This window comes from Anas acuta, chromosome 7 (assembly GCF_963932015.1).
Source record: "Anas acuta chromosome 7, bAnaAcu1.1, whole genome shotgun sequence".
Lineage (NCBI taxonomy): Eukaryota > Metazoa > Chordata > Aves > Anseriformes > Anatidae > Anas > Anas acuta.
This window is the reverse complement of record NC_088985.1, coordinates 8,714,232-8,731,231: the sequence shown is the minus strand read 5'-3', so window position 1 is coordinate 8,731,231 and position 17,000 is coordinate 8,714,232. Positions and strand designations below refer to the sequence as shown.

The following is a 17,000-nucleotide window of genomic DNA, read 5'->3' as shown; positions in this document are numbered from 1 at the left end:
TAGATTTAGGGCTGTGCATTTCTTCATTCTAGTTCCCTGCTGCAGCTAGCCTGCGTGCAGCAAGGGTGTGATGAGAGATCACGCATGTTTTAATGGAGGAAACCAGAAGGAAAAAAGGGAGACTGGATCCTTATTAAAGCTGCAGCTTTAAAGAGTTAAAAGTAAATAACTGACTTAAAATGAATTCAGATAGTGTTTGTTCTGTTTCTCCATAAAACATCCCAAAGCTGAGGAGAATTAATTACTCCCATACCTGTGATGGAACAGAAGCTGACAATATGGCTTTAGATAGCCAGGAAATGTCTCTGAGGAGCAGGCTCAGGACTGAAAAGCAATTTCTTAGTTCCAGTAGTAGGAGGTTAATTCATTGTCAGTCTACACTCTGCTATTGAAACACTTCTTTCTGTCAACTGTAGTTATGTGATGAAAAACTCAGTAATGCCCATGGGTCAGTATGGAAGAGAAGAACAAAGTAGTAGTTATCAATAATCAAATAAATAAGCGCCAAGACCAAATGTAATCTAGGACTGACAGGAAAAAAGGGGTAAAACGATGTGGAGTTCAAGTTGGGGTAAGGAAATTGTCTTCAAATAGCCTTTTCTTATTACAAGAAAAAAAAAAAAAAGAAAAAAAAAGAAAAAAGAAGGGAAAACATTTCAGCATTTTTTAAGTTACTGTGATAATATTCATATATATGATTACAAATAAAAGGAATCCACATATGCAAACAGCTAGAGGGACTGTAGAGATGCATGGCAAGTGAGAATCCATATACACTCATGAAAACATCTTAGGAAAAAAAAGACAAGGGACAAAACCAATACAGTCACATCCACAGAGCTGCAGAATAACAGCTGTTTGTCAAACAGCACCATTCTCCAAACTTAAGGCAGATCAAGTCTGCAGTCGATCTGGAGATGACAAAGAGAAGCAACAAGGATCTGAAAGTGGGGTCAAAATACTTCTGTAGATGGAACTGCATCTTTTATTCCAAAGCTTGCATCAGCATCGTTTTGAGTGCGATACTACTGGAAAGACTGAAAAAAGCAAAGTTCCTCCCCTAATCAACACCCTTTTTTGTTGTTGTTAGAAAACACATACACACAGCCATATGCCACCTTGAGCAGGTACATTCTGCATTCAGGTGCATTCTTCAGAAGGAATAGCTGTTGCTGCATGCCTGCCTTGTCTGTAACTCATTTTGCAAAGGTAGAAAGGAGAGAGAGAAAAACATTTATTTACAGGAGGCACATACGTGCCTAGGAACATAGTGTGGTGAACAAGTGCCTAAATCAACATCACACTGAGCTTTGTATGCGTATATATACATTAATGTAAGCTACCATGCATTGCTACATAGATGGAGCAAGCATAGCAACCCTACTAACCGTTTGCTGCTTCTGGTCACACAGTTACTACAGTTTCCGTTAAGTCAGCACTGTATTCTGCTGCACAGAAGACATGCTGATTGCATGTCCAGTCTTTCTTTCCACAGACTTCTACAAAATTTGGTGTTACAGCTTTCTTATGCAGCTTCTATAATGTACCTGACTTCTTGGCTGTAACGACTACTTGCAGACTGTTTATAATGGCAGAAGTTGGCAATGCTTCTTGTTCTTCATGCTTAAGGGGAATGGGGAATACCAACATTAACTCAGCACATTTGGAACATAGGAGAAAAGGCCATCATTACTTTAGAAAAGACCCGCAAACTCCCTCTGCTGGATCCAGTCTGGAAAAATCAATTATTCTTCAGTAGGAGTGCAAAGCACTACTGTCCTGAGAGCATCACACAGATTGAACAATAGAAAACACGCCTGCTAAATATCATGCTGTATTTCTACATAGGTTGCACCCAAGACAAAGTTTTGATTGCTTACCGTTAAAATTAACATGTGTTGCTTGTGTGTGTGTGTGTGTGTTATCTACCTTCAGACAACAACAAAAAAAAAAGAACAAGAAAAAAGTAGCCTTTCAGAGACAAGTGTCCAGGAAACGTTTTCTGAATAAGCACTAAAAATTACAATTTGGATGAGAATGTGATGACAGGCTAACAGAGTCAAATCCCTTTGAACCTTCAAGTCAAGTTTTCAGACAGTTGCATTTTAGGGGCCGTTACGAATTTTTTCCTTGTGTAGTGGGACAGAACTACTAGAAAAAATAGTTAAGTTCAAGTTTTTCCTGAAACAAACAGGACAAAATAAAACCCCATGCCTAATCTAATTCCCTGGAAAAAAAAAAAAAAAAAAAAAAAGTGCTTGTTTTTATCTATCCTGATTCAGGGCAGTAACACAATTCATAAATTCATCTAACTTTAATTCATACTTTCACTAGCTGTAGAAATGTAATCTTTAGGTGAAGCAGTATGATCACAACACCTCTCAAATTTCACACTAAAATCTGTATAGTTATTGTCCCCAATTTTATTCCACATTAAATATTTTCACAGCATTTCAGTTCATTCTCAGTGTTAAGAAAATTAAACCTGGTTCTCAAACATGTTCAGATATAACATCTCCTCCTTTGCAGGATGAAGAGCTTACTGAAACAAGGCTGCCCACTATAATCTGTGTATCACAGTGCAAGTGGTAATAAAACAACAGAAAACTGAGAGATGGAAAATTAATTATGCCAGTATAAGCACGTGACAAGTGCTTCCGTTGCTGAAGGTCCAGTGAGGAAATCCTACCCACTGTGTAAGAAGTAAGAAATTTTAGGAGTGTGTTGTTGTTGTTGTGTTTTGTTTTTTGTTTGGTTGGTTTTATTTTTAAAAAGATTTAACAAATTTATGCTCAAGAAAGCAGACTCATTTAAAGAGCATTGAAAACCAAGGACCCGATACCAATAGTCATTCCTGATTATTTAATCTACATTATATTCAGTAATTAACATTTATATGCAATTAGACAGGAGAAAAAAATAACAACAACAACAAACATTTTCCCTAAGTAATTTTCCAAAAGTCATCACCAGCAAAGCAAATTCTTGAAGTATACTAAAGAAGACAACTCTTCCCAGGCACAATTTTCTCTTCAGAGGAGTCTGTGCACTGAAAGAGCTCTGCAAAGGCTTGGAGTTGCAAACACATTAGCACGTTCAGTCTTTATCTCCCATATCCCTTGTGAATTTCCAGCCTAAGCAGACAGTGAGCTGAATGATAAATAGAGCTGGCTGAAACAAGGCCAGCCTGTCATAGAGACCAAGCAGGGACAACCAACTCTGTTATTCCAGTTCAAATGACGCAGATGCCTCCGTTAAGGTTATCGATGTCTGCTGTAATCCCTCCACCTCCAAACAGATGATTACTTCATTCAACTGAGCAATGTTGCTTCTCCTCACTGGAATAAAATGAATCAGTATTGCTTAGTTTGGGGCTTGTCCATCAAAGCAAACAGGACGGACTGCGAGGACAGACTATCTATATGTTAGTCAAAGGCATAGCCCCACCTATGCCTGGGAAGGTGCTTTGACATACTCTGAAGTAGCAGACATACTCTGAAGTAGCATATTTATAAATGTGCACTCTTTCAGCTGCTTGCATTGCAGTGCCCTCTGCTGTTTGCAGGAGCAAAAGGCAGCCTGCTAGCTGCATTAAAATACGGTGGAGGAAGGGCAAGAACTGAAGTTTTGGCGATCGTGGCAGATGAAAATACGAGTTCTTCTTTAATCTGATCAGAAAAGGAGGCAAATGGAAGTATTTTCCCATAAGATTTCCCAGCAAGCATTTCATTTTCCTTGTTGTCATCCACCTGTTCTCTATGCATTTACAATTTTAAAAAATATTTAGTTCTTGTCCTTTTTCTTCATCAGTAGAACTCCAAGAGCTTCATCAAGAAAGTGCATACAATTAGGACTTTTTGTTTACCCTGAGGACCCTAGGATGTGTTTGCTGAGGTCTGTGCGTCTGGGACTTAGTTTAAAGCAGTTAGCTCTCTGTAGCAACATTTGCTATTGCTTCTGGTAACTGTTGAAGAGCGCCTGCATAGCATTTCTCCTGTGACCACTACAATACTTCTCACATGCCTCTCAGCTTAGTTTCTTGATTAGTTTGTACTTCAACTAGTTGCATTCCAGGTAAGACTGGAGAACATACATTACACACAATGCAGTGTTCTGTCCGTCAGCAGTGCAACAGACAGTGCTGCAATGTGAAAATAGCCTCCTTTTTCCTCCTTTAAAAGAAAGGTATAAAATCAGACATTACATGGCAGAAGAACTGTCAAAGGTAATCCATTACCTTTGGAGAAAATTAACATTCTTGGAGTAACTTTAAAAAGCGCTACTGAAGTATATTCTTAAGAAAATATTTTGCACATAAATACAAATATACAGTACTGTTTTCACTACCCTGCACGTCCCAGAAACACCACACACAAAGCTTTCAACAGCAGTTAAACTGCATACACAGATCTTTACTAACTCTTCTGAAGTAAGAAGTTGAATGCCAGCATAAAATGCACAAGAGTATTATTAGCAAAGAGTTTGTGTATCATTAAGCTTCCTTGCACAGTAATACCAAATCTACAACAGCTTATAAGCATATGGTTTGAACATCAGACTTTCTACAAACATAAGTTCAGATCCTGGCAGGATCAACTCAGCTTGACAACCTTCTGCTGTGCATCTTGTAGCAGTAACTGCTTTGCTACTACCGCTTGCTACATCTCACAGAAAGGGCTCTCTCACCTGTGACTAGGGACTTCCAGGTTACTGCTGTAGTACAAAAAAAGTACCTCTGTAGTGACCCAGAGAAGTTACAGAGCAGAACTCTAGAAGGATTATAAACCAGGACTGAATTTTGACTTACCTGTAGGAAGGAGCCTGAACAACACAAACTGCTTTGCCAAAAATGAATGAAAAAAAAAAAAAAAAAAAACACAAAAACACACGCTCACACACAAACTTGCAACTCTTGGGGTAAGCATAATGTATACCTCATGAATCATTCATGAAGTCTTCATGAAGCCAGGGACACAGGTTCCTGCTGCCCCATGATACTGTTAGTCTAGTGTTAGGGATATATATGCCCAGGATGTGTGGTGCACAGAATTTGCATATAGAAACTATTCTCTCTCATTTACACTTCATGATTCCTGCAAATAACTGCTCTGGAAGCTAGTAAGATTGAAACTTGCTGGATCTGGTATTAATTACATAGCTCCAGTGAGGTCTATGGTATTTGCCCTACAATGAATTATTATTTTTTTTTTCCTCCTTTTTAAAAAGTAAAAATAAAACCTTTTTCTACAGCTCAGGCTTCTGAAGACATAATCATTTACCTAGCAGGTAAATACAGGGAGATGTATGTTCAAGAAATGTGTTCAAGAAATAATGTTCAAGAAAGTACAGGAGGATTTGTTTCCTCCCTTGTCATGTTGTCAGTGTTTTGTCATGAATGAATCATGTAGTTCTCAACTTCACCAATACTGGTATTATTCTCATTTTATACATACAAAAAGTAAGGTACTGTGATTACAGATAGCATATGATAACTAGTATAGCTTGTCAAACCAAGGAGCAATTAAAATGGAGTAAAGAACTGTAGGAATTGGTAGATTTCAATGCTTAATAGTATTAAAGTCCATCAGATTAATTTACCCAAGTTTTCAAATGCTCATAGGTATTATATGCATACTGCTTTGATATATCTAAATTATTTACCACCCTAATATATCTGAATTATTTACCACCACCTAAAAAATTCACCACTGTTTGTGCACAGTGTATTTTATACTGACAATCAGAATGAAATGACAAATTTACACAGGCTGATTTTCAAGGATCCCTCTCTTTCTAACTGTAACATCTAAACTAATGAATCAGGTCTCTTCGGAGTAAAATTTGAACAATTCTTTTGATTGGAGAGGTATTAAGAGAAGCATATTCTACCAGAAATGTGCTGAAAGTCTAGAAGTTTCTCTGAAATTGCTACATTTCCACCAAAAAAAAAAAAAAAAAAAAAAAAGCAAGTAAAGTAACTATCAGTGTCCTAGCTCCACAGCTGCTTAAATGCCTGAAAGTTCAGGGTATTTCTGAGGTTTGTGTTGCAGAAAGCTTTAAGAGTAACAACAAAACAGTATCTGTCATGAATTTAAAATGCTTTTAGTAATTTGAAATGATTTCTAGAGGCAGGGATAGAGGGAAGGATTTTACTTAAACAGCTTTTAACTTTTCAGATTTTTTCTGGTTTGGAATAAACAACTTCAAAATTGTTCCTAAACCAGTTTCTGGTCTGTTATATAAGGCAATTACTTCTGCCTTTAGCTTCATACTTTCAGAGCTCTGATATTTATGTTCAATGTCCTCTGCAAAACGTCAGTTCTCATTTGAAAGAGCAGCTGATATTCATAACCTAGGAAAACAGCAACCGTATGAATCTGATATTACACGTGCTTCGGTATTAATTTGTCTCATGGTTCAGCTGTATTCAAGTGTGTTCATGAAAATAAACCATTCCTGCACCAGGAATGGTGCCAAGAATGTTGACTCTGGGTTGCAAAAGGAAGGGGCCTTTGGAAATTTCTCATCACCAAATACTCTCTTCTCACATATAGTATTATGCTCAATGACAGTAAAGATGCATCCCAGTGTGAGCAGAACATTGCTCTCAGTCTCAGAACAGCACTGCTGCAAGGCCTTTGTCTCTGGATGGGTGAGGGCAGGGAAGAAAAAATGGGAGGGACCTGTGAATTACTGCTTTTTAGGAATATTACTTACATAGTCATTGCATCAGCTGTTCATCATCTGATGATCACTGATAGGATTGGACACCACTATAATAGCCTTGTCATCAGTGAAGAGTGTACTTATCCAGCAGAAATGCAAAGCAGGAGGATCCGCAAAGATGTAGCTGGCTTTTTTAGCTCTCTGATGAGGAAGGTACATAAAACATGTTTGAACTTGGAAGCTCTGTCCAGGAGTTTCCCCCACCCCCAAAACCTCAAGAAGTCTTGAAAGATCTAGAAGCTCAAAATGAAACCTTAGATTAAGGATTACAAGCATCTGTCTGCAGCACTTTTTAAAAGTTTTCTTCTAACTTAATGATTCTCCCTTTACCAATCCCCAAGTTTTGACTGAAATTTCCATCTACTGAAACATCTCAGATTGAATTAGTGAAACAAATGTCCTTTTCTTGCAAGGATAATAAACCATTCAGACTGTGGGCAAAATACTGATATACAACCAGGAACCCGATGTTTGTATGTATGTATGCACTGTGTTGATTTTGACTCCTACATCAAGCAACTTGCTCAAATTAATCTGTGATAATAATTTTAACTAGTCAACACAAGAAAACTATGAAATAACTATCTGCTTTCCTCAACTGTACATTAAAATTGAAATAACGTACCTGTAAAAACTAACCACATCAGTTCTTGTTCATCTGGAAACAATAGATTAAGACCTTTAGCTTTTCTAAGTCTTTTTGTTTTTGAATGTTCTCATACTTAAAGTCAGAAGGAAAAAAAAGCCTGCAACTCTGCTGGAAAAACAAAAAAAAAAAAACAATTCTATGAGAAAACATAAAACTGTAAGCTTAAGAACAATCTCTCCTCCCCCCTCCCCTCCCTCAACCCCTCTCTACAGTGTTATAATTCTGCAGTCAATGATGGAGTTAAAAAAAAAAATACATAAAGTGAACAGTCAGGAGAAATAGCTACCGATTAGAATTATGACTTTTATTTTTATTCACTAGAGCAACATTGAGGAAAGAATTTTTACATACAGGTTTTAAATCAACTTTACAAGCAAATTCCAATATACAGTATTTACTCTGGTCTGGGTTTTTAAAAAAAAACAAACAACAAAGCAGATAAAGTAAGGGTACCTCTTGATAGCTAGTACTGAATTTAAGGTTTCACTGACACTGGCATTATATTGGTTTTATTGTGGTGCTTTTACAGTTAAATAGGCAGTGAGCAGCTTTATCACAACAGTGACTGAATTTCCTCGATAGCATAGTTGGAAGATGACTATACTGAGGCCTACCACCAGAACCGTATTAAATCCACTCTGCTCAGGAAAAAAGCCACTATAACAACATAAGGAATAGCTATGGAAGCCCAATTCAAGAACAGAATTCCATGTGAATGGCAAGAAAATGTCCACATTAAGAGGATTATGTGCTGTGCAAAAACACAAACACTTCTCCCCCCTCCCCCCTGACATGCAAGCTACCCGAGTATGACAGTTCAGAATGTGCATATGGCTGTGACATGCAAACAAACCAAATCAGAGACGGTATTCAGTTTTCTAGCATTGTTACAGCAAATGAGCATTTAGATCAAGGACGAAATTTTAGATCAAGGACAAAATAAATTTTACTGACCTATGATGCAGTCTGGTTGCTATGTCTAACTTCTAATCTCATAGCAGAAACTAAGGAGACCACTTGTTTTTTTTCTAGAACTATATGAAAAAATCATTGCAGCTTTGGATTTTCAGGGCTTTTGTGATTATTTTCAGAAAGTCTAACAGTCAGTATTGCACTTTTTCAAACAAAAATATATGCTGAGACCATTATTGTTTAAGGGCTACACTACTCCAAGGAAAGTTTTGCTGTTGGCCTTTACTGGCAACATGAAGCGCAGACTTCAGGGAAAGTAATCATCTGGCTGCATCAGGGTGAAATTCCACAGTGAAATTAAAGTCATTGCACAACAAAAATTCATTACACTACATGACTATTTTTCAACATGCTAGAGTGCATAGCAATGATGTGAAGGCGATGTGAAGATATCTTGGAAACAGCAACACTAGCAGGGAAATTAGTTTCAAACAAAAGCCACGCAGCAGGAGGCATCTAGATTATTTTAGGCACAACTCCAAGCAATAAAGCTCATTTAAAGTGCAATTCTGTTTTTTGTTTTTTGTTTTTGTTTTTTTCTCTTGTGTTTATTCACTTGTTAAAACATGTAATTGCCTCTGTACACACATACTGAACAGTAGTTTAATACTTTTGTGAATATTGCACAAAAGAATAAGACATCAAAAATTGCAATAAACCAGTTTTAGAAATCTAAAAACAAAAATTGAAAGATATCAAATCCTTTGATTTATGCATTGAGGATAATCTGCACGCATACTGATAATACATCTGCAATTTTCATAAAGTAGATAAATTACCTGAAAATACTTCCTTAATCCCATTTGACAAGCTCTACACAACACCCTCTTACCCATTTCCTCCCAACCCATCCTTCACTGAAGCAAGGCTTCAAACTTCACTGCTACTCTTCTCAGTTGCCCATCTGCTGACAGGCTTTGCTCGTACTCTGGACTTACTATACATGCAACAGAGCCTTCCCTGGATAAATCAGAAGAGCCAAAATATGCAGTTGTCTTTAACGATATGCAAGATCAGCAGCTGAATACGAACAATTCAGACTAGTATCCGTCTTATCCACGATCAAATCATGATTTCTCCAGCTCCATCTTACTAATCTGTCAGAACAAAACAGGGAAATACAACATATTCACATCAAATAATATAATCTAGTTATGCTCCTTTAACAGGGAAAACAGAATATTTTTGTTCTTCTGAAAAAAATACAAACCATCTCTGTTTTATGAAAACACTGATCATCTCTTCGCTTCATTCATTATTTTTCAGTAAAGGTGCAGATCGATGGACATCTATACTTTTAATTGTAAACCTAAAAATTTTAACACTACTAAATCATGCTGGTGACAGTTTCAGAGTAAAAAGCAACAGAACTCATGATGAAATATCTGTCAACAGCATTAAGTGAAATTAATCTTTTTAAACAAAATCATATACAACCAAAAATAAAATAAATTCTCTTCAAGGAAAGTAAACTTGAAAGAAAACAACCTTCCGTGGAAGTCTATATGGACCAGAAAACAAATCAGGAATCTGATCATTCCCTCTGCCATTTTTAAACTCTTGAAAAACACAGTTAGCTGCCAGGAGCTAATTTTGGGGAATATAAAAAAAAAATTGTTATCAAAAGCAGATGTTTACATTGAAGGTCATCTATTTCAATGCTTTGCAAGAAAAGGTAAATTTTCTGGAGAATATTTGTAACAGCAATCTTGACTTACAGTTAATATTAAGTCAAAATAAATACAACAGCTAAGGTTCCTCTTGTTACTTCCTGGTTATATTCTCTTCACCCCAGCCCCCCCCCCCCAATTAACAGAAAGTCCCGCAGGTCTCTTAGTTCAGATTCTTATCAGCAGTTCTGAAATAGAAACCCTACCCTACCCTTTCCCCCTGAGCTTCTCATTTTTCTACTTCATTGTCAGTTAAAAGAATTGACAGCATGACAAATCCTAAACCTTTCTTGGACATTAAGTACTGAGAAATTCAAGTCATATGATTTTATCCTTCACCCATTTGACTAAGGTATCCATCAGGATATCCCTAGTCAAAGGGCTTATATTAGAGAAATTGATTATGGAAAATACTCATGAAATGTCTATACCCATTATGCTTTATTGTTTCAAAGAAAATACTGTAATATGTCAATGTCCTGTAGGCAAAGACTAGAACAAACTATTACTATATTTTTTTTTGTCATTTTATCCTATACAGGAACAGATTTGGAGTGAAATTATTTTAACAGCCTTCAGCTGCTCACTTTAAAACTCAGTTCAAGAGTAGAAAAATAGCAGTAACATCTAAGATTCAGTGATGGGAAAGAAGTGAAGAATAGGAGATGGGGCATAATGTTAAGTTCTCAGAACTCTTCAATGGATATGCATATATTCGATTCACAGCTCATGTGTTACAGTCCCATAGTTGCACCATGATGGGCACATATTTCCAGACCTCTTTCAGGAAAAAAAAATAAAAAGATTGTCCTAGAGAGCAGAACGTTTTGTTGTTGCTGTTTTATTTCCCCAAAATGCTCCTTCCCAGTTACCATGCATTTCTTCAGGAATTACAAAAAAAAAAAATTACAAGGAACTCTCAAAACAAAATACACATCTCTGAAAAACTCTTAAGAGTACCAGCTCTGGATTAGAACATAATAGGATTGCTCAAAGCAAGTAAGTGGGGTTAATTCATTATCATTATTTAAAAATAGTTGCTTTTTTAATACAAGTTTTATTATGTAAAATAGTTTCAAATCCTTACCATATGGCAAAGTTTGTGCAAACAGTTCAAGTCAGGTACTTCAGAGTCTTTCAATATTAAACAGAAATCAATAAATAGAACTAGTACAATAAAAGTTAATATATATTAATCAAAACACATGTTGTGCAACCTCAACATAGGTGTTATGGACCCCTTATTCCCAGAGGCTCCTTACTTACCAATTCATAAGAGCCTGTATAAGGTTTTGCACAAGTATCCCTAGCACTGCGTGCAAGAATCTAGCCATTAATGTGTCTATTGAACACAATAAAAGCATACCACAGTATCTTAACAAATGATGATGTTTAAGAGAGATCCTTTTCACTCTGTGAAATCTGCTTACTGTCTGTAAAGAGTGAAAACGAGATAAATAAAGAACAGAGCAACTTCATATTACAGCAAAACAAAAAACAAAAACCACCCAACCCATCAGATTAAATAACATTAAATATGTCAGTCTTGAGATAATGATAAATACAAGGATTTTTGCATAGGCCTCTGGAATACAGAGTCAGAATTATGGCCAATAGAACATCCACTAATAAGTCTAATTTTCTACCACTCCAGCGTAACGAGTACTCAGAACCAAGAAGTTAAACCAAATAGTAATTTCATTAGCTAATTAATCAAGTTAACAGAGGTAAGAAATGATTTCTGCCTTCCTGGATACACAGTGCAGCACTCTGGTATTCATAGTCACTGGACTTCAGCACTTGATTAAGATCACTGTGCAATACAATCATTAATACAGCATTACAATATAATTTAACACTCAGGAACTGCTGTACTGCTCATAACATGATCTTCAGAACATAACAATGGCATACGCAGACACGAAAGGAAGATGCTCTTTTTGCTATTCACTTAGGATTTGTAGGCTGTAGATAAAGCAACCTCAATGGCAGTTGATATATACGAAGTAATTTAACATGAGATACCATTCAATGAGATGTAGGTATGTTCTCAATGTGTCTTTGGTTTAGGGAGGCGGGAATACCGATTAGAGAGCAAACTGTCCCCAGAATGCACAACGGTATTCTGTGTTTGCACATTTTCCTTTCTCTGTACTGGTGGCTTTGGGATGTTCGTCTTCAAACAGGTGTTTTGAGGCTCCTGAGACACCGGTGTGGATTTCTGGCTGCTCGTTTGCTTAGATTTAACAAAGGACATAGTTGGTGGGCGAAGTTTGGACACTTTCTGACTCTGTTTACCCTTTAGATCATCTGGACCAGATGTTGGCTGTAGCTGAGTTGAACTACTTGATGGTAGAAGCTCAGGTTCCTTGGAAGCAGCGGAATGATTTGCAGATCGTGTGAGTACGGCCGCTGTAGGAGGCACTAAAGCATTTGGGGGCTTTGTAATTTTTAAAGTCTTTGGCCAAGAAGCCTGGTATGTGAATGAGGGTTGACCTTTTACAGCTAACTCAGTCTGAACTTCTCTAGCATCATCTCTTGCAGAGGTCTGAAAACAAGAACGAGATAACGTCCCTTCCTTATTACTAGCCACCTCTCCAGGGTCTTCAGTGTTTTTATTTTTCATATTTTCTAAATACGATGTACTCTTATCTTTTACGTTTAATTGTATGTTCATTGAAGTGTTTACATCATTCAGGCTATTTGTAAGAGACACATTTGCAGCATTTTGATTCTTATGATTGCCATTTTCATGCACACCATATTTAGAATATTCACTGTGGGCCTCGATATGTGGCATTTTTACTAGTTTTCCCTGGGCGAGGTCTGTGGAACTGGGAAGGCTGCTGGAAGGCTGTAGTACTTGAGGCTGTTCAAGAGAGAAGAATGCAATAACACATTAGGCACAGAAAACTTCAGATAACATTCTGAACCCAAAGTATGCTGACTGGATGCTTGATAACAGCTGTATATCTTTTTTAAAATCAAAACTTAGACTTGATAAAACAAGATGGTTCATGGGACATGTACAACCATGATTTGTAACTTAGGTGAAAAGTTAAACCATCACTGAAATACACAGCAACATAAAGACCAGAAAAAATGTATTAGCTTAAAGTAAGAACATGAAGAAGGCTTGGTTGATGACTTTGCCCTAGCCTGCAGTACATCCCAAGAATGACAAATACAGATCAAATTCTGACTTAAGTTCTTAAAGAAATGCAACAACTATCAGTCTGTATCCATCTTTTCATTTCTATTCACTGCACACTCAAATTAGCTGTCCCAAAACTTTCATCAGTGCTACACACTATACAGGCATGAAAGGAGTTCAGTGGACCACATGAATTTGTGGTGCATTTTATTCACCTAACCAAGGTCGGAAAATTGGATACATACATGCTGTAATTTAGGTCACTGAACAGATTTAAGCAACCATTTTATCTTGAAATGAATTCAAATGGACTGATAAAGAAACCATCTTCAACAAAACAGTACAAAGTACATGTGAAGCTACAGATCACATACTGCCATTCTAATAACCAAGGAGATAAAGATAACTTGATGAAGCCTTTACATTTTGCCAGAAGAGGCATTCTAGAATCAGACGAGAATTGCCAATACCTCTTTCTGGGTCATTTCTACATTTATTTATTTTTTTTTTTATCTTCCCTCTAAAAAGACCTAAATGTGTGTACAAACACATCTTGGACCTTAAACTTGTACACAGATCTTGGAAGAATTATTTAAAAAAATCAGTAATGCACAGCAAACCCCCAAACCTAGTAAACTTTAAACTATAATTTTTAGCAAGTTTCAGGTTTGAATTATTTTCTTATTTTCCTCACAAAGGGAAGACATTCAACGACAACAAGCTATTCCTATCCCTAAAGTTTTCTGAAACTACTTGAATTCTTACTAAGTGATAGTATGGACATAGCAGACAGATTTATAACATTTGTTTACGAGTGAAATACGGTCTATGAAAAAGCAGTAACATTTTTCTTTAGGGATTATGTCACCTCAGTCATCCTCTTGAATTATCCTCAACTTGTAAATGGGAAAGCCAACTATAGTCTTTTTAGCTACTAGAACTAGCAGAGAGAATGTGATAATTGTGCGTGCCAAAGTCGTTTCTAGGAAGAGAGAGTATCTCAATATTCTTTAGATTTTCATCTTTCACCCAGCAGGATTACTGCAGAAAACCAAATCCTCAGAAGTTCATCAAGAGGAAAGTTTAATAGTAATAAGAGATATACCAAGGTTTCTTGATCTAATTCAGATTTACTGAAGTGTTTTCTACTTAGTATAACCAGTTCTACCTGTAAGGAAAGGCAATGTCTAAGCTGGACCAGTGATATCAGCAAGCGATAGACAAGGAAGTGCAAACATGTTGAGCAGTTTGAATACAAATTGTTTTGGAAAGAAGGAAAAAAAGATATATTTTTATTTTTTTTTAATGTGTCAGATGAATATCAAAACATTACTCCAGAAGTAACGTGTTTTTCCTTACTTAGCCAAAACTACCTTATTTTTGTGAGTGTTGTCAAATGCAGAACTATCCTTCTTAAGCAAACAACCCTACAGAAGGGAAGCAAAAAACACAAGAAGCAGTTCTATATTTTAAGAGTTACAGCTTAAAAAAAAAAAGAATCCTCCTGACATATTTCTAATTTCAATGTTCCTGTAATGGTTTACAGAAATCATTATACTTCCATCTTAGGAATTGAAAGACAAATGTTAGCCATAATAATTCATTGTTTTGAGATCATGCTTGCAATAACAGAACTGCTAAAAATGAGATCAGAAACCAAAGCAATACATACCTGATTACTGTATAAATACTTAAGTAACTCAGATTTTCTAATCTCAATGAAGGCAAAATTTAGTGAATTTATAGTAAGCAGTATTGTGTCAAATCCAAATACATAAAAATAATTGTCAAAAAACTTTTTCCCCTCACCTAGAAAGGGTTTCTAAACACCAGTCTTAAAAAAAAAAGATACAGATAATTATTTTATCTGACTCTATAAATCCTAGCTTTATATCAAATAATGCTGGTTATACTAATCAGCAAAATGAAAAATTTAAGTTACAGAAAAAAATTAAACTTCTACAGGAAGTTCACAGAAAAATGTAATACACCAAAGAAACAAGGTTTCTATAATGATATTTCAATGATATTTTTGATAAGAGATATTTCAGCTTTTCCATTTTGACAATTTCACGTTTAATGTTTTACATAGAAAAATAGTCAATTATGTACTTGCCTTGTTATCTTTCATAACCTAAAAGGGTCTAAGCAGCATAATTTTCATGAAGTTAGCAATTCAAAAGTAGAAAACAGCTACATGCACAGAATTATGAGGGCACTACTGCTATGGTATCATCTTTCCGTAAGTTGCTTTAAATACTGTACTGTTTCCTAACACTGAGTTTCTATTTAGTGTAAGTCCATCCAGTTTGCTACGCATTACCGTTCAAGATTACAGTGAAAGCAGAAACACTTCCAAAATATGCAAGTAAATGTTTACATGGTATTCAACACTGAAGATTGCATTATCTTCATCTACAGCTTACATCTTTGCCTTATACATAAATTTTCTTTTTATCAGGGAGGCTTAAATTATGACTAGGTATTAATGAAAGCACCAGTAGAAGGATAAGCACTTAGTGAAATCCACTATTAGAAGGAGGAGGGAATAGAAAGAAGCATTCTACCTTCTAAGGATATTTTATTTCATGGAAGCCTTAAAGAAGTTTGCCATTTACCTTGCTCTAAATACTCTTTAGATAATATTTCAGGGAAGTATAGACCATGACTTGGTGTAGGCTGTTATTCTAAGAGTGTTTATTGGACAAAACTAGAAGTAAACTATTCAGGGAGACCAAAACACCTGCATTTCTTTGTGATACTCCTGAAATCTGAAGTTGAACTCTAAAACATTTCTGCACCATGCAACTGAGGAAAATGAGTTCTCCCCAAAATAAAAGCACATTAAACAAAATGCTTTGTGCACGCATTTCTTTTTTGAAAGACAAGGGAACAGTCTTTTCTGTAATGGCAAGAGCTTTAAAGACTTGGATATACTGATGCATCAAGAAGACTAAATTACAGTTCCTATCGCATTCTAAATTACAGTTCCTATCGCATTAGGCTAAGATTCTTTTGTTTCTCTCATCATCCAGAGAAAAATGACAACACATCTGCAAAGAGGTTTATCATTAATACTCAGTACTGAACCACTGAGATAGTTTTCCAACAAAAAAGCCAATAAAGATACAAATATGTTATACTGAAAATAGTTGTATCAGTCTGGCCATAACAGTAATAGTCATTGCAGTATCCCTACTGTAAAATTCCCTTCAGTTTTGCTTTGGTTGTTCTATATCTCTAATCTGAATACATATCTCACTTCCCCATACAATAACTCTGCAGAATGAAATACAGACATTTTCTCCCTGTGGTATTTTGAGGAACGAAGGAAGCGAAGCAATGGGAAATCAGAACTGCATGCACATCTCCAATAGACATGCATCATGCACAGGGCAAAAAAAGTGAAAATGCATGAGGAGGAGATGGGAAAAAATCTGAAGTTGTACTGTACCACGCTTTATCACAGAAGTAATGGACTAACTTCTCAACTCCTTGCCAATGGCATAATGGGAAAGCAGAGACAAGAAAAAGACAAGGACAATGATGTCAGAGGACCAAGACAAAACATTGAGCAATTGCCATGACAGAACTGCAACTTTTCATCATTTAAATTGCAATTAGCACATCCCCCACTTGTTTTTAATCCATCTTCAAGAAACAGAAATAGCAATAGTGTTGCAGTAGTAGTAATGCAGTATGAACAATATTTACAGCAAGACTTGCACAGAACACCTTTGTTCTTCAAACTTGAAGTCTTTAACATATTTCATCTCTTGCACTTCAAATGCCATTAAGAATAGTAACTAGAATTTGTGTATGATTAAAA

The 17,000-nt window shown here is 36.1% G+C and overlaps 1 protein-coding gene across 7 annotated transcripts in view; it reads right to left on the bottom strand.

The window, feature by feature from the left end:
- Window positions 1-7,658: 7,658 nt before the first annotated feature.
- The window catches only part of CCSER2 (coiled-coil serine rich protein 2), a 72,301-nt gene continuing 62,959 nt past the window's right edge, over window positions 7,659-17,000 (bottom strand). For 3 of the 7 annotated variants that reach the window (XM_068688742.1, XM_068688744.1, XM_068688743.1), the window contains exon 10: window positions 7,659-12,886. In XM_068688742.1, the coding sequence (XP_068544843.1) occupies window positions 12,068-12,886 (819 nt within the window). In that variant the 3' untranslated portion in view covers window positions 7,659-12,067. Of the gene's footprint in view, window positions 12,887-16,625; window positions 16,666-17,000 lie in introns of all 7 variants that reach the window. The other 4 variants (XM_068688745.1, XM_068688747.1, XM_068688746.1 and 1 more) reach the window with 2 other exon arrangements.